Below are 18961 nucleotides of genomic sequence, written 5' to 3' on the forward strand. Positions count from 1 at the left end.
ACTTGAAGCCTGTGAGGAATCATAATGAAGTGAACAGAATTACTCAGAAGCTTAAAACTAAGCACCTCCTTTGCCAAAATGAGACCTGAGTGGAAATTCTTCCCCGTAACTAGTTCTGACTCTGTGAGCCAGTCACTTTTATATAGCGGTACAGTCCTCTTGTAAGTCAGTCCATTTTACATAAACAACTGGGAATGCCATATCTATATCTGAATGGCTGTAACTCCCACTGGCTTCTGTGGGAGTCACAAAGGTCTAATCAAGACTGGAATTGCCCCTTGCATTTTGCATATGTGTAAAATACACACACACACCCTGAGGGACTACATATTAATGAACCAATTCCTTTCCTGTTAGGAAGTCCAAAAATAAATTGTTTTATATCTTGCCCTTAAGAATACTGGATTAAAAATGAAAACAGAGTTCTGGAGTTTGGACACTTGTACGTACAGGCACATCTTCCATAGTAGATGCATGTGTGAAGAGCTGAGTGTTCAGGTTTTCCCCTTCCCAATGATTCGAACAAAAGAAGTTTCCAGCTTTCCCTGTTGGGGACTCCACCTAGAAGCAGAAAAGGAACGATGGCAATGTCTAACTCATTATGAGACTATTCGTCCTTTAACATACTCAGCAACTGGGTTGGTCTGCAAAGTCCAGGTGTTCAAAGACACTATTTAGCGCTTGGTGACAATGTTAGTCTTTTTAGCCAATAATGCCTAAATACTCAATTAAAAGAGAACAGGTCTTTGAATACACACAGAGAGCCACTAGTTCCACTTTCCATTATTTATATGTGTTTTAAGCCTTTTTAAAAAAGTAATGACAAAGCGTGTATTTTTGGGCTTCACATTAATGATAAACTATGTAATGGGATATTTTCAAACCACTGGACTTCTAAGTCACTCTATGTAATTTGGTCCCCATCAGGTTATTTTATATATTTCACCAATATTAGAAAAATTAGTCCAAATTTCTGAATGAATTTACCTTTTATAAGACACAAATAATGAGCATTATAATAGCCTGAACCAGCTCCCACTTGAATCTATAGAAAGTTTTACAATGGAGTCAATGGGAGATGACTTGGAAACTAATAGCACATTATTTAGCTCAGTCACTAAAATCTTGGAATTCACATGGGAAAAAAGACACATCTGCTTGACTGAAAATAAGTTAATGACAATTTCACAGCAAACAGTGATGATTTAGGTAGCTCCACATAGAAGTTTTACACCCTACCTCTTGTTTGATTTTCTTCACCAAAGGGATTCCACTTTCATGTAATGCAGACACAATTCCAGATTCATCAGCCTCTTGTTTGATAACATCATGCAGGTCTTCTACAAGATGAGTTGGAGTCTGAGGCTGAAAGGAAAAAATGTGCATAGTTTATGTCTCAATCAACCCTTTTGTACTAGTATCAAAGCGCCTTTTATCCCCATTTCCGTCTTACCAGCATCTTCAAGGGGCCATATTTGATTTCTTGAGCTGCAAGTGCATTTTTGAAGGGAGTGGGTGTTCTTGGAGAGCTCTCTAATATTGACCTCTTAATGGCCGGAGTTCTGAAACTTTAGAATGAGTGAGAAAAACTTTGGCATGGAGAATGTACTTGAACACCTTTGTCCTGACTCTATAATTCAATGGTAAAGTGACTTACTGTCAAAGACTGATGAATTTTATTATGCTGTGATAATGCTATGAGTGCACACTATGCTATTGTACCTTTAATGAATGAATGTAAAACAATAAGGTAAGGAACTGATGACTGTATATACATCATTTTTTTCCCATTCAGAATCTCTGTAATGAAAAATACAAGTATTTTCTAAACCAAAGGCATTCCCATTAACAACATTTTGGGTTGGCTGTGTTCTAAACTAGAAACATAAATCCCTGTGCGTCTGAAAATGCAATGCTAAAATAAAAAGGACTTACATATTGTTTTCTTTCTGAGTCTTAAAAGTTTGGTCTCTGTGCAATGGTGTTGTAACAGACATTTTATGACCACACAGTGGAGTGGAAGTTAAAGTAGGATTGTCAAGATCCAGATTTTCATGGTTGGTTGAGGTGTTTAAGAACTGTAATTATGAAAAGAAAAAACAATATGAACACCTAGATGGTGATGCTCCCCTTAAAAGTTAGATTTGCTGAGAAAAAAAAGAAAAAAAAAAAATCTTTCTAGATAATTAACAAAATATTTCTATTGACTCACAATATAATTTGTTGTGTAGTTATTAGTGTTACCTCATGAGCAATTGGTTGAGAGAATAATGAAACACAATTCAGCATTTCTAATGCTGGAAATCTGAACAAAATCATTTCTGTTCCAACAAGAAGTCTATTCACAGAGCTAAATACTAAGAACTCCACTCAATTTTTAAATCAAGTAAACTGCAAATGACTCCAACCACCATATGCCTAAGAAAGGCCTGAGTACAAATGAGTTACGACTTAAAGAGTTTGCTCAAAATACAATGAATAAATCCTATTCAATTTTAAGTAAGATATTTAGCATGTTTTTAAAGTAGTAAATAAAGTGTTTATTATAGGATACTGAACTCCCATTTCTCTCTGAAAGTGGAGTACTCCACTTCCAGAGCACAAAATGAAAGTTATACCATGCTACGAATGCACCAACTGTTCTAAAATGGAAGTACTCATCGACTGAAAAGGAGACAGTTGTATTAGTTAGGTAAAAATTCTGCATCAGGAAGGTATGGCCTGACCTTCCTTTCCATTGCTAATGATGATTCTGTGAATTGAGTGGCATTATATCTCTTTTAAGTTAAAGTTTTGACACAATATTTTACAGCTCTATAGGCCTACTTTGTAACAAATTAAAAATAAATGTACAAAAACATAGCACATCTCAAAATATGCACTTTTCTTGCTTCGTCAATAAGATATGTTTAAATAAACCTAAATGCAACTGTTGCAGGAAACCGTTAGATAAGTAAAATGCATTTCATAGCCTCCAATGATTTTTTTCTCTTAAAAAAATAAACACAAAACAAGAAATCCACAAATAAAAGAGCCATGCTGACAGTGGTACAGCTGTGACACAAAACAACAAGTGACAGGAAATTCAAAGTGCAGATCAAGATGATCTTCATATACAAATTTTCTCCTCATCCCACACCACCCTCAGAATCATTTGGATTTTCTGGCTGTTGTTAGTTTGTCTCACAATCAGCTTATTATTTAAGTGAACACATTTTGGGTTTTTCTGGGTTGGTGAATCACACTGTAAATGGACAGAGATGGGAAAGTGTTACAATGAACAGAAATGTTAAACTCTGGGAGCTGGAGGAATTAAAAGCAAGAGAAAGCAAACAATCATCTTTCCCTTCAAAACCACCAAGAATAAAAGAGTCAATAAAAAAAGAATCAACAGTTAGCTTGCTGATAGTCTTCACCACTGAGTTTAGATTAACAGCAGTGAGACTATTCAAACATGGAGTGAAATCAACAAGTGCAACAGTAATTAGTCATTTGTTCCAAAGGATTAGTTTCTAAATTGTTAACACGCTGGTGACTTTTGAGAATTAGTAACATCTGTGCAGAAGACTTGATCTACCTGTGAGGGAGAGAAGGGTAGGCTTTTGACAGGGGAGCGCTTAGGAGTTGAACTGCTGACGTCAGCAACTATGAAGGAGCTACTGTGGCCACTGGCTAAATGGCTGGAATGCCCTCTCTTTTTGCGAAGAATGACCAACGGAGCTGTGCTGCATTTTGAGGCAGATAAGGACTTTGGTGAGTCAAGACAACCCTGACTCAACATTATTTTGCTCAAGTTTGTGTTAGGGTGTCCTTCAGGTCTACACGCATTGGCCTCTCTTTGCTGAAGCGGTAAGACTTTGCCTGAGGGAGTTTTGCTAGGCGAAGTGTCTGCTTCTTCAAAGAATTCAAAACTGCTGAGATCACCCCATGATGAAGGATCCTGAAACAATGTGGGAGGCACGGAACTATAAGACAGTATACAGTGCCACCTCATGAAAATACAGCATCATGATATGCCAGTAACAACAACAACATAAACAAAAGTCTTTCCTAATTTAATTCACTTTGACCCTGGTGTTTTGAGTAATATTACGAACGCTTGCTCACGTTTTTAATATTAAACTGAATATTATTCCATGGTGCTGGACACCCAATTCCTGAAAATAGCAACGAGCGGAGCAATGTCCAACCAATATTATCTACATTGATGTAGAGATTACAGCTTGTATTATGTAAAAACATGTTACTCTGTCTCTAAAATTAAGCTAATCCTCTCTTTAACCAGCATGTTTCTAACTACGTGCTGAATAAGTATAGTTAATTTTTATAGTTATTATAAATTGACACGTAAACACTCACTTCAATATAACAGTTCTACTTCAACGGTCATACCCAGAAATCAAAGCGAATAAAGGCCATTATTAAGTGCAGTAAGCCACTCAGCATTAAATGAAAGTTTCCAACTCTTTAAATATGCCAGGCAAGCTTGTTGAGCTTTGAAAAGAGGCAGCTGTTGATGCTATGTCCCACAGCAAGGAGGAATTCCAGAAAAGCACATAGAAGCGCGCACAATCACACACAAGCCTACAGACTACTGACATTTTTGTCAGAAATGAATATCACTTATACCATTAAGCTTGTTTTGTTATCTCTAATTTGATTTCATTTTAAGAGTATTATTAAGAGTTCATTTAAATGACTGTATTTTGTAGTTTTCTGAAAATTTCTCCTCCCATGCATATACGGAGGGTGAAATAAAAAGCAACTCACATATTATGTAAATTGCTCTTTGGGACTTGATACATACAAACGTATTATTTTAGAAATACGTTACAAATCTTGCAATTATGTTATTCAGAAAATAGAAATAAATATAGAGCGTTCCTAGCTCCACTCCCCTTATGCCCAGAATGCACGCAAATTCACCTGACGTGACAATTCTACTTACAGAGTCTATTAACTGAAGTGTTTCTGCAAATTCTAGGAGATTCTTAACATTATCCAGGATGTTGGCCTGATGAACAATCATGCACCTGGCAGGGGATGCACTTTCTTCAGGTAAGCAGCCATGATCCACTGGCGGAGATGGAGTACAGTGGTGATGCTCCCCCAAACAGGAAACAGGTGCACTGTCGCCACTAGTTCTAGTATGGTCAGCAATTGTGGTGCTGTGCCAGCCTTGGTAGCTTGATGTGTGGTTCTGTGTCTAAAGGAAGAAGGAAAAAAAAAAGGAGGGAAAAAAGGCAGAAGGAACTTAGCAATGAAATTGCACAAGGTGTCAGATGCTGCTGGAGGAAAGATAAAAGGTGTTGCATCATCTAAAAAACTTGCGCCTATGAAACAATTGTCAAGATGTTTCCTTTCATGAATGCAAGACAGTATAGTTGTACATTTTTATTTGTCATTTTGAAAATACCTCATTATTTAGATCCAGTACTCAGCATCACAGGCATATATACGGCATATCCAATAAATTCAAACTATTATGTTATTTCAAAAGTTCCATTAAGAGTCTACAGTTATTTAGCTGTGTGAAGCAAGAATTGGCAAGAATTCCCTGCTTAACACTCAGCCCTGTAAGAGGCTAAAGGATTTAAGAGTTAGAGTTGCTTTTGTTTGCATATCTCACATCTTCTATCCCTGTCTACTGCTACAGCTTACACCAATGCAATGAAGAGGCTGTCAAATCAACGTGGTTAGGAAAGCAGAAGAGCAAATTAACAGAAGTTTCTTTCCAGTGTGATCATGCAACAGAAGAAATTGCAAAACATTAACTAAAGTTAAAAGTGGCCAAACTAACATGTCATGCACAAAATCGTTTTATTATTTACCAGAAAAAAATTACTCATAGAAGTATCTGCTGGCTATCACTTACTTCTAGGATGATTTTGGTTTATGTTCTTTAACTATATTATTATACAGAATAAGCTACTTAGCTATTTTACCACCTACGCATGACAAAATATGAGAATTCAGTAATAGCCAGCATGGGTTGCACACATGCAACTAAAGATTCTAACATTATTCACAGAAAGTAAAACAAATTGTCAAACATGCACCAAGACTGAAGTTTACGAAGTATGTAACACACAGCTAAAGTAAGAAATGCAACAGAGAGGAAAAATCTAATGAGCAGGCACTACATTTTCATTATATGAACCATTGCACACTTTCAGAAACAAGCATCCCCAGTAACATCAGATCTGGTGGGATTTACTGAGTTATCGTTTCACCCTTGTGGTAAAATGTAGAGCCCAATCTTGCTCCCACTGACTTTGCAAAAGTAAAAAAGACCTGCAAATTGTTTAGTACCGTAACATGAACACATTTACAAAGCAAATGCATATTAACTATGTGCTATGTTTCATTCTTTTAAAACGGAAATATAGAGCCTTGATTAGTGTCACAAGCGGGGGGGCGGGGGTAAAAAAAGGTAAAAAGACAGGCACTGGGGTAAAGCTGCTATCCCTCCATCCAAGCACACAGTGACAGTCTTACTGGTAATGCCTGCTGCCCTTTCAGTTCATTCTCAGTCGACATTAGTAGCAACTCTAATTCCTTTATTCGTTTTTCTTTCTCAGGGTCTTCATCATTATAGTGTCTCTGAAATTAAGAGTTAAGGGAAAAGAAAAGATAAAGGTCTGATTGGATGTTGCAGCTACGATGCTTATGGCTTGCCGTCCTTTAGTATCGCAGCCAAATTAGCCTCAGAGGTAAAACAAGTGTCAAGTGTGTTTTTCACTACAAAAATCCCTGTTCAATTTCAGTACAAACACTGAAGTAGCAAAAGTGAAAGTCATCACACTAAACGTTACCTACTGTATTTCAACTTTACCTCAAAAGAGGTATTAGCCGTGTCAGTGCTCCCGCCCTTCCCCATTTTCTCTCTCCATCCCTCAGTCTGTTAATTTTTTTTCAAGATAAGTAGTTTCTATTTAATTTCCACATAATAAGTTTCACAAATTGACTCTTGAAATTATCTTTAAACTATCTACCTGAATAGCTGCAGCGGCTGGCTGAGGGACATTGACAATATTTACATGCAGTGCTACTGGATATGGGATTTGACCAGGGACCTACGCCAAAACACAAAAGACACTCAAAGTTATTAATGCCATTATGTGAGCTGCCCTGCAGTGCATGTTTAAACTCAAGCACTACTCCTATATCTTACACTGAAAATTTAAAATCCATAAACCCACCCTCGTCTAAGTTGCAAGAAAACCAAGCAGCATTTAACAAACGCATCTGACACTAAGCATCAGAGGAGGAAAGAAGTTCAAACACGAAGCACCCGCCACTTGTAAGACTTGATGAATAATTCAAAGAAAGCTATGTTTGTTAAATTTTTCCAGACTGAAGTTAAAATGGGAAATACATATTTTACAGCCTCAGACCCCACTGCAATGTAAGATCCATTTGTGTTTAAAGGGAGAAAGATTTTCATATTAGTTATTAGTATAAAACTAAGTTGTATTAAAAACAATAATCCAACTTGACTCTACAATGAATATTCAAACAGAACAAATATTGAAGCCAATGGGAGAGTTCCATAAAAAAGAACTGCAGAATTGGGCCCAACAAATAGCATTTCTTAGGGCGGTGTGTATGACAGTTCACCTGCATTACAGTTGGTTAGTTTATTTTAAAAATTCAGGTGTTACAATGTGGTAGCACAAAGGTATGAAACAGGCTTGCCTATTTCCATTAGAGTTAGATATGAATTCTGCAAAGCACTTGCTTAACTCTGTGTGCAAAGTCCCACTGACTTCAATGAGACACTAGCACATTCTTAAGGTTAAGCACATTTTGAAATGACTTGTGGAATCAGGGCCTGAGCACCTAAGATAAGTATTCTTTATCTGCCCTCTTTCCTCCATCCCATCCACTAAAGCAAAGACAAAAACATCACTCATCCATCAGTTTCAATGCAGATAGATTAATCACAGATCAATACATTCAACAAAAAGTTTTCCGCAGCTTACATTTTGTGGCTCAGAGATGTGGTAATAGGAATAGTCATTGTTAACTGGGGTTTGGGTGGCTGCTGGAAGCTGTGCAGAAGGTGGAGTGTGAGCAAAGCCCATTAAGTGATTGTTTTTCTGAAAACTTGCAGCTAAGGACTGGTTGGCTTTGGAAGACTCCTGAAGATACCCTTCCTGTTCAACCTTTCGACGCATTGTAGAATTCCAGTGGTTCTTGATAGCATTATCAGTTCTACACAGGAATACACGCATAAAAAAACTTTTTCAAATAGAACTGTCAATTCCATTCAGTGTAGCTGTAGCCATGTCAGTCCCAATATATTAGAGACAAAGAGTGTGAGGTAGTATGTTTTATTGGATCAATTTCTTCAGTAACAGAGAGAAGCTCTGAGCCACACAGAGCTCTGAACCTGAAAAGCTCTGTGGCTTGAAAACTTGTTTCTCTCTTCAAAGATGATATAATAAAAGATATCTCCTCATTCATCTTGTCTCTCTAATTCCAGTTAAAGACAATTGACAGGAAACTGTCATTAGCACAGAGAATTTCTAAGAGTTCTGAAGAAAAGTTAAAATTCAGTGGTGCGTGTAACACATGTACCCTCCTCCTCCTAGCCCATACTTTTACGTACAAATTTTTAACAATCCCAAAATATAGATCAGCTCTCTCAGGTCACCGCTCTTTGAAAAATATATGGGAAAAGACATGGATCTCTGCAAGGACTAAGTTGTAAGGATCCGGTTCTGATATTTCTCTATTGCATCTCACCGTAATAAAGTAATCACTTGAGGTCCACCTCATCCCTGCTAGACGAAGCAAGTGGCATGTCGTGCAAAACCCACCTTCCAGGTTGCCTCGTACACTATAATTTTTGAAGCAATTATCGTTCCAATGGAATTTTGTTGCATTCCATTACAGCAAAGAGTGCAGGTACCAGCAAAGGAAAGGTTAACCTCCAAGAAAATTTCCTAATTGACCAGTAATTACGGAAACAACTTTTTATGTCAGTAAATAAACTGTTTCAAGTATTCAATTGTGTAATACGACAAAAGCTATGGAAATTGTATTATCAAAATCAGGTTCTGGGGTAACTCAAGTATAACTCCTCTATCTGAAAGCCTTTACTTCATCATCACAGTATTATTAGCTGTAGTCGTGTATGGTTGGACGAAGGCCACAATCCGAATGCAATGCTCTCCAAAGCCTATTTGTGGTTCTCGTGCCTAGCCAAAAAGAGGCCATCAAACTTGTATCTTGGAGATGTTGTATCTACTGCTGGAGTCCAGAGGGGAGAAAATGTTGCTTGTTTACTTTGCATATTTGATAGCACTTTGTGGTTGGTCACTTTCACTGTTATCCCTGCAAAGTCAGTAAGACCCCCACAACCCTGCGCACGTTAAGGCTACAGTTACTCTACAGTGCTCTGTTGACAGAATCAAAACAAAAAGCAGTCAAGCAGCACTTTAAAGACTAGCAAAATGGTTTATTAGGTGAGCTTTCGTGGGACAGACCCACTTCTTCAGACCATAGCCAGACCTGCGAGTTATTTCATGTAGTTGATGGATCTCCATTCCAAACGGCTAAATGTAGTGCCTTGCATGTTGAATAGTAACAAAGAGGAAGCCGTGCTAGTCTATACACTATCAAAACAAAAAGCAGTCAAGTAGCACTTAAAGTGCTACTTGACTGCTTTTTGTTTTGATAGTGTATAGACTAGCACGGCTTCCTCTTTGTTACAGTTGACAGAAGTCACTGTTAGAAGAGATTTCCTGACAAAACTTCTGTCGACAGAGTGCGGCCACACACAAAAGCCAATCGGAAGAGCACTTGGCTCTGTTGACAGAGCAGCCAGATGGCCCAGCAGCTCTCTCGACAAAACAGGCACCTGGAAGCACCGCAGACAGGGCTGCCCATTGTTCTGGATGCCCTGCTTGTTGACAGAAAGCCCCCGAGCACATCCACAAAGCTTTTTTGTCAACAGAATCTGTCAAAAGCAGCATTATGCCTCATGGCTGAGAGGTAGAATGCTGCCAGCAAAAGTGCTGACTTTTGTTGACAAACTGTCAACAAAACACATTCAGTGTGTACATATTCCACCAGTTTTGTCAACAAAACCTGCTAGTGTAACTGTAGCCAAAGATGGAGCAGTTCCCTTGCAGGCAACAGAAAAAAAAAGTATGAATAAAGTTACTCATGCTACATAAAGGTGTTCAGGTTTGGAGTTCTAGTAGTCATTCTCCCTTTGTTTGTAAGTGGTTCATTCATAAAGCAACAGAAAAATAAAACATTTTAAAATATCAGAAAAGTATTAATGCAAGACTATCAAAACTGTATGAGGACACAAAAGCAGATGTAGCTTCTGAAAAAAAAACTTTTAATTCATTATCAAAGATGCTGACTGGATTTGAATTTGACAAATACTTCAGTGCAAACAAGACTAGACTTTCACTTAAGAAAGTTCAGATCATTTACCATGGCTACTATTTCTTCATCCATTAGGAAATATTTTAACAGAATATTTGTTTCTTCATATACCTAGTCCCATTTAGCCCAATGAGCCCAAACACATTTACTTCAATGGAATTAGGATTTGGCTCTAAGCATTTTGATTTATAACACGCAATTCTTTCAGCGTACTAAGAAGACATCTGAAACAGACTGTTCAGACTCCAGGCCTTCTCTTCCCTGTTAAAGTGCTACTATATATCATTACCGTCCAGGTAGCAACTTTGCAATTTCTGCCCATCTGTTTCCCAGCCTCTTGTGTGCCTGGTAAATAATTCTATCTTCTTCTTCAGTCCAGGAGGTTTTCTTTACTTCTGGATTCAAGTGGTTGTGCCACCTCTCCCTGCATTGTTTTCCAATTCTCCCCTTCAAGTGCTTGGCAATAACAGACCAGCGCTTTGGGCCATATTTTTGCACAAGTTCTATCACCTTTAAAGAAACATACAAGAAAAACCCATGTTTTAGTGTTACATCATGAATCAGTGCAATCATTCTGTGATGCTGCAATATTTTCAATGAAGTTTCTCAAAACCGCTCTAGTAGAACTGATGTGTAGGCACTGCTTTATATCTTCTATTTATATATTTATGGGAAAAGAAAAGGCTTTGGTAATATCTAAGACACTTCTAGCACACATTTAAATTTGCAATGTTATAAATATTAATTACTTGATTGGTACAGAGCACTTTGAAACTGTACCAGGAAGCACTATATATATGCTAAGTACTGATATTAGTAGGACCAGTCTTCAAGTCCTTCCTTGGGCTGTACTCCCACGGAAGTCAAGGTGAGTTCTCATCCCAGTTATGAGTGCAGTATTTGGTGTATTGTTAAGTAAAAGGAAAAGCTGATTACCCGCTGATCCTCTTCTTTAGTCCATGGACCTTTGATAAGTTCAGGATTTAGTACTTTCTGCCATCGATGCTGGCACTGCACATCTGTCCGATTCTAATTGAGCATAAAATATACAAATTATTCCCTTCTCAAATAAGAAAGAATTGTGATACTTCTTTCTAGATGCACTTCGTCCACAAACAGACCGTGCAAATTTCTCTTTGTCAGTCAATAAAATTGAACCATAAGGACATGACTGAGACAAGAGTGAAAGAAGGGTCCACAGCAATCAATGCCTGGTAAGTACTCTAACCAGAAAAAAACATCTTTTCCATAACTGTACCTCTATTTTAGTAGCTAAACAAACTTAGCCTTTAGTATCAATTAACATAACACTTCTTCTTTTAGGGTGTGTCTACACTAGGGACTGACTCTGAAGTTAGGTGCTACTTCAAAGAAGCCAGCAGAGAGCCTACATGTTTTCCCTGACTTCGAAGTTAACTGTGAAGTAAGGGAACCCAACTTTGACATCCTTACTCCATTCCTGGGAATGGAGTAGCTCCCTACTTCGAAGTTTAACTTCGAAGTAGGGTGCATGTAGATGCTCAACTTTGAAGTCTGTTACTTCAAAGGTGTACTTCAAAGTAAGCAACTTTGAAGTTATTTTTGTAGTGTAGACACAGCCTTAAAGTATTTGTAGAGTTTGAACAGTAAGAGATTATAAGAGATACCATAGCCAGAATTTACTATTCATCAAAGCTAGTTTTTTTCTGTATATTGAGACATTATTGTTTCACTGAGAGAGCAACCGTGTGCTCTATAACAAATCCCAAAAAAATCTCATTACAACTCCCCTCCCCCGTCTGAGATGAGTAGCGAAAAAAATAAAATGGAGCATAAAAGTTAAGGTATTCAACAAGGCATTCTACTGTATTATAGCTGTATTTCTTATGTTCACGTTTTGGGGGCTGGGGCTTTGAATCACATGTACACATAGTTAAGCAAAGCCTCTCCCCCTCCCCTTTCTTGAAAATGGGTGGCAGGGTTGTCATCTCTACAAATGTAAACAGAAACAATGCCCACTTACGGGAAGGAAATTGGCAATAACTTTCCAGTCTTCTGTACCGTTCTGTTCCACGAGTTTCTTTAGCTTTTCATCCTAGTTTTTCATACAGAAAACATGATCAGTGCTCCAATCACCTAGTTCTGCCACTAAAATATATCAGTCAAACTGAGGTTAAAAAAAAAAAAAAGAAAACACTCCATGTTGCTGAATTTGCTGGATCTACTTCTTTCAGGGATCCAGTACTGATACAAAAGGTAAGCCTCTGGCCTCTTCATCCTCTTTATTGCCAAATGCACCCCCTCATTAGGCAGAATTTTTTGGTTATGGTCAGGAACTTAAATATATTTTCTCGGCTTCTGAAATATGCAAAATATGTTGATCTGCATTTGATCAGCCAAGGCAATTTTGGGGCAGGGATTTTCAAAGGAGTTTAAAGTAGTTAGGTGGCCCATATCCATTGAAATTCAATACGATTCAGGTGACATATTCCCTTAGGATTCAAAAAGAAACAAAAATCTTTTAGAAATTTTAAGGGCAATATTAATCATGGAACTATATATACATAGAGATGTATATATCTCACAGAACTGGAAGGGACCTTGAGAGATCATTGAATCTAGTCCCCTACACTCACAGCAAGACCAAGCACCAATACTAAACCATCCCTGACAGATTTTTTTCCTGCCCCAGACTGTCAAAAGATCCCCCTCATGGATTGAACTCACAACCTTGGGCTTACAAGGCCAATGTTCTCATAAGAACATAAGAATGGCCATACTGGGTCAGACCAAAGGTCCATCGAGCCCAGCATCCCATCTGCCGACGGTGGCCAATGCCAGGTGCCCCAGAGAAGGAGAACAGAAGACAATGATCAAGTGATTTATCTCCTGCCATCCATCTCCTGCCCTTGTTATGAAGGCTAGGGCACCATACTTTATCCCTGGCTAATAGCCATTTATGGACCTAACCTGCAAAAATTTATCAAGCTCTTTTTTAAACCCTAATAGAGTCCTGGCCTTCACAGCCTCCTCGGGCAAGGAGTTCCACAGGTTGACTGTGCGCTGTGTGAAGAAAAATTTCCTTTTATTAGTTTTGAACCTACTACCCATCAATTTCATTTGGTGTCCCCTAGTTCTTGTATTATGGGAAAAGGTAAATAATTTTTCTATATTCACTTTCTCCACACCATTCATGATTTTATATACCTCTATCATATCGCCCCTCAATCGCCTCTTTTCCAAACTGAAAAGTCCCAGTCTCTCTAGCCTCTCCCCATATGGGACCCTTTCCAAGCCCCTAATCATCTTAGTCGCCCTTTTCTGAACCTTTTCTAATGCCAATATATCTTTTTTGAGGTGAGGAGACCACATCTGCACGCAGTACTCAAGATGTGGGCGTACCATAGTTTTATATAGGGGAAGTATGATATCTTTTGTCTTATTATCGATCCCTTTTTTAATAATTCCTAACATCCTATTTGCCTTACTAACTGCCGCTGCACACTGCGTGGATGTCTTCAGAGAACTATCCACTATAACTCCAAGATCCCTTTCCTGATCTGTCGTAGCTAAATTTGACCCCATCATGTAGTACGTGTAATTTGGGTTATTTTTTCCAACATGCATTACCTTACACTTACCCACATTAAATTTCATTTGCCATTTTGCTGCCCAATCACTCAGTTTGCTGAGATCTTTTTGTAGTTCTTCACAATCCCTTTTGCTTTTGACTGTCCTGAACAACTTGGTGTCATCTGCAAACTTTGCCACCTCACTGCTTACCTCATTTTCTAGATCATTGATGAACAAGTTGAACAGGATCGGTCCCAGGACTGACCCCTGGGGAACACCACTAGTTACCCTCCTCCATTGTGAAAATTTACCATTTATTCCCACCCTTTGTTTTCTGTCTTTTAACCAATTCCCGATCCATGAAAGGACCTTTCCTCCTATCCCATGACCACCTAATTTACATAAAAGCCTTTGGTGTGGGACCGTGTCAAAGGCTTTCTGGAAATCTAGGTATATTATGTCCACTGGGTGCCCCTTGTCTGCATGTTTATTAACCCCTTCAAAGAATTCTAATAGATTAGTTAGACACGACTTCCCTCTGCAGAAACCATGCTGACTTTTGCCCAACAATTCGTGCTCTTCTATGTGCCTTGCAATTTTACTCTTTACTAGTGTTTCTACTAATTTGCCTGGTACTGATGTTAAACTTATCGGTCTATAATTGCCAGGATCTCCTCTAGAGCCTTTTTTAAATATAGGTGTTATATTGGCCGTCTTCCAGTCATTTGGTACCAAAGTGGATTTAAAGGATAGGTTACAAACCACTGTTAATAACTCCGCAATTTCACATTTGAGTTCTTTCAGAACCCTTGGGTGAATGCCGTCTGGTCCTGGAGACTTGTTACTATTCAGCTTATCAATTAATTCCAAAACCTCCTCTAATGTCACTTCAATCTGAGTGAGTTCCTCAGATTTGTCACCTAAAAAGGCTGGCTCAGATTTAGGAACCTCTGTAACATCCTCAGCCGTGAAGACTGAAGCAAAGAAATCATTTAATCGCTCCGCAGTGGCACTGTCTTCCTTGATCGCTCCTTTTATATCTTTATCATCCAAGGGCCCCACTGCTTTTTTAGCGGGCTTCCTGCTTCTAATGTATTTAAAAAACATTTTACTATCGTTTTTTGAATTTTTGGCTAGCTGTTCCTCAAAATCTTTTTTGGCTTTTCTTACTACATTATGACACTTAATTTGGGAGTGTTTATGTTCCTTTCTATTTTCCTCACTAGGATTTGACTTCCACTTTTTAAAAGCTGCCCTTTTCTCTCTCACTGCCTTTTTAACATGGCTGTTTAGCCATGGTGGTTCTTTGTTAGGTCTCTTACTGTGTTTTTTTATTTGGGGTATACATTTAAGTTGGGGTATACATTTAATCTCATAAGATTCAATACTGAATGCTCAACAAAAATAATTCACCTTATTTGCTGCTGCTGTTAATGGACAAAACGCCTACATGGTTAACAGCTCCCTTTTCTTCAACAGAGTTTTGAATATTTTCATGTGCAGGAAATTTGGCCCACTATCTTTAAAGGGAAGTACAATAATGTAGGCCTTAAAGACTAAAACCATCCAATTCAAACATAAAGAAGGTTAAAAATACTGTAATAGCAATTCAAGCTTTTTTAAAAAAAGCTTTAGAAGAAGTGGCCTACTAATGTTTATGTATCAGTATGAATTGCTGGTGTTGAACAAGCCCAAGTATCATTCAAATAACTGAATTAGCACATTTCACACAAAAAGTAAACCACAGTAAATGACCATGGATTATTCACCAAATTAAATGATCTTTTTTTAATACTGTAACTTACACAGAAAAATAGACACAAGAGCACTTTCAAAAGGAGAACACATCTTAAATGGTAGTTTGTGGTGCTGAATAAATTTTTCTCCTAGAAATACTGCCCCTTGGAATCACAATTCCATTATTAAAGCACAAACTTCAGATGACCCATTTGTAAGAGAAGTGCAAAAGTTTGCACCATAGTTATTTGCTCCTGTTAACATAGTGAACAGACGTCATTTCTCACATAGCAACCATTTTCAAACAAAATGAGCCAGCAATAACAATCAAACATTAAGATATGTAACTTTAAACTTGTCATACCTTCTCAGATTAATATAGTATTTTGAACACCTATACTGTAAATGGTCTTGCTGGAGTCAAAGATAAGTGTTTAGACATAATGTTTTTAAAAAACAATAACCCTCAAATATATACCTAATTATGTATATAGCCAAATTCTGCCCTCATACGTACACAGGACACTCACACTGAAGTTGATAGCTAATGAAATCTGCACCTGACTGAAGAATTTGACCCAGTTTTTCTTTTTAAACCAAATGTAGTACGTGAACTTTTATTTACCTCTTCACGGGTCCACCTGGTTTTTCCTAAATGACGTTTTCCAGCCTTAGGCAGCAGACCATCATAGTCATGATCATACATCTCAACATCTTCATCGTCATCGTCACTACTGTATATACTACGAAAAGAAACATGAGGTGACTTAGAGCGGAACATGAAGATTTAAGTTACTGAATTACAAAATATACAAAAAACAACAATCTTCACAAAGGTTATACAGATAAAAGTTTGAAAACTTGCACAACAAGATTTTGTTCTGCATTCTGTTCTACTATACTGAACTGGTTCTGCTGTTTTTGGTATCCACAGATACAAGCAAAAGGGCTGGCAACCTTCTCATTACTGTACATGTTTAGACCTGCTCATACTGTTAGATCAGTGGCAACTTACACATTTGGCAGCCTTTCAACCAATGAAAGTTTCAAATTAAAATACAATGTTTAGGACAATAAAGAGAACAAAAGGCTATGTCCTTTTCACAAGTGCATATGCAAAATCTTTATCTTGTCCTACACATTTTGAAGAGTGCTTAATGTTTTCACATATTTGATGAAGTAGCTGGTTACACAATTCCCAAATGATATTTTCTGTACAAATATAAAAATAGTAAAATTATTCAAAAATATACTGTCATTGTGGGATCAGAAGACCAAAATTATTGAAGGGCAGAGGTTTTTCAAAACTAAAATGAAGGCCATCCAGTGATCACACTATTTTGTAAATAAACTTTTCAAATGTGTCACAGTCCAAGGTTGTGTGCTGTCAAAGCTGAAGGCAAGTACAATATAAGATCTACACAGGAACCTTATGAATGATCAAGTCTTCTTATGCAGAGTATTTTGCTAACTTTATAGCTCTATTACCTCTATCCCATATCTGAATAATTCATACTATTTCTGAAACACTCTAGTCCTCACCTAATTCATGACTAAGGGATTTCCCCAGAGGCTGTCTATGGGTAAAAAGGCATCTATTACTGTTTTCACAAATTGCATTCACTCTATCCCGCTAGCTAAAATTGACATATTTTGCAATAGGAGTTGTCTTTCTGTTGGGTAATGTACTATTTCCAACTTTAAGATATAAACAACACTTTTGAAACTCCAACAAAAAGATGACGCCTACAGTACTACAGAAAAAACAATATAATATTTGATTAAAATTAAGATATATGGGAAAAAGTCACCAAAAAAAGGCTTTTAAACTTGTATCTGAACAGCCTTATTAAAAATATCCACACTAACACTTCCATTTAGGACAGACCAGCCACTATTCTTCCTCTTAAACTTGTTTTTCATAGTTTTTCTTTTTCTTCTTCTTTTTTTTTTTTTGCATTAAGCTGAAAATAAATGTACAGGCTACTAGCCCAAATGCAAATATCACCCAAATTCAAGCAATTAAAAAGTATATTAGGTTTAACTATCATTAAGTCTTCAGCCCTGCTTTCTAACACATGTTGTGTATCGAGGAAAATCACTAAATGGATTTTTGAGCTTCTGCAGAGCTGCATGTGGTCTATTTGAGAGTAAGTCCCAAGTGGCTAACAAACTGACAAAACAAGACCCTTAATTCCATTCTTAATTCACTATCACAATGCCTAGCTAGGATAGCTCATGTGGCTGGACAGTTCACTCACAAAGACTTGTTGAATTTTTAAGCAAATCTAGCGTCGTCAACGCAACAAATTCTGCAACTCAAAGGAACACTTATTCACAGTAGTAGTCTCAACAACTCCAATAGGACTACTTACATGAGTAAAGGTTGCAGAGTCTTACTGCTATGTGGAGAGTGGCAGCCATAATTCTATTTCCTTGCTATTATTTTTTTTTAAAGTTAGCATGTCTAAGTGACACGTGGAGACAACGGTGTTACTGCTTAGTGATGTCAAAAGAAGTTTTGTAGCTAAATCACCATGCATCATTTTGAAAACTAGTGTCACTAACATTTGCAGTACCAGGTACAACCAGCAGTAGTGCCAAATGTTCCAGCTATAGCAATGGAACATAACCATAACCTGACACTGGAGTATAAGATTACTGATGGAAAAAGTTAGCATTATTTTAACTTAATTCTTACAATCTTATTCTTATCAATTATAAATCTTATAAATCTAATTCTAATAAATTCTATCCTTACCTAGGAAGGACCTCATTGTGGCATATAGAACAAGTAAACCCCACTCTATCTCTTTTGTGGCAGGAGAATAAGGCCTGGGGAGGGAGCTATTGCATGGTCTGCACCATATTTAGCAAATCAGGTTTCTGACATATGCTTGAAACATTTTTTTAAACATCTTCCTGAATAAAATCTGACCCCAGCAACAAATGCACATGCTAGTGACCAGTGCAGTGGGCTGTCAGTGAAAGGGCTAATGATGCCCCACATGCTAGCTGTCAGCACCATTTAAATAGTCTACAACTACAAATGCTACATTTTTGTAAAGGAAATCAAATTGTGCAATGATAAAAAAACGGGGGTGGGGGAGAGGAAATGACTTGCTGCTGTTACTGTGATTGAAGAAACTGGGCACAAACAACCCAGGGGAATCCACTTTCGTTGTTTTGACTAATTCACCTTGCCGATTTCTCCTGCAGAGCACTTCAGGAAGCCGCTTAAGCTGTGCAGCCTCGAAGTTCCCTT

At 37.7% G+C, this 18961-nt stretch overlaps 1 protein-coding gene across 3 annotated transcripts in view; it reads right to left on the minus strand.

The window, feature by feature from the left end:
- MYB (MYB proto-oncogene, transcription factor) overlaps positions 1-18961 on the minus strand; it is a 37725-nt gene that overhangs the window by 16867 nt on the left and 1897 nt on the right. Inside the window, exons 2-14 of one of the 3 annotated variants that reach the window (XM_074988744.1) lie at positions 16322-16439; positions 12410-12481; positions 11344-11436; positions 10697-10917; positions 7986-8217; positions 6996-7076; positions 6499-6603; positions 4949-5206; positions 3578-3940; positions 1936-2078; positions 1454-1568; positions 1240-1365; positions 451-561 (exon numbers count right to left, since the gene is read on the minus strand). In XM_074988744.1, the coding sequence (XP_074844845.1) occupies positions 451-561; positions 1240-1365; positions 1454-1568; positions 1936-2078; positions 3578-3940; positions 4949-5206; positions 6499-6603; positions 6996-7076; positions 7986-8217; positions 10697-10917; positions 11344-11436; positions 12410-12481; positions 16322-16439 (2038 nt within the window). The remainder of the gene's footprint in view (positions 1-450; positions 562-1239; positions 1366-1453; positions 1569-1935; positions 2079-3577; positions 3941-4948; positions 5207-6498; positions 6604-6995; positions 7077-7985; positions 8218-10696; positions 10918-11343; positions 11437-12409; positions 12482-16321; positions 16440-18961) is intronic. The other 2 variants (XM_074988743.1, XM_074988745.1) reach the window with 2 other exon arrangements.

Source organism: Carettochelys insculpta, chromosome 3 (genome assembly GCF_033958435.1).
Source record: "Carettochelys insculpta isolate YL-2023 chromosome 3, ASM3395843v1, whole genome shotgun sequence".
Taxonomy (NCBI): domain Eukaryota; kingdom Metazoa; phylum Chordata; order Testudines; family Carettochelyidae; genus Carettochelys; species Carettochelys insculpta.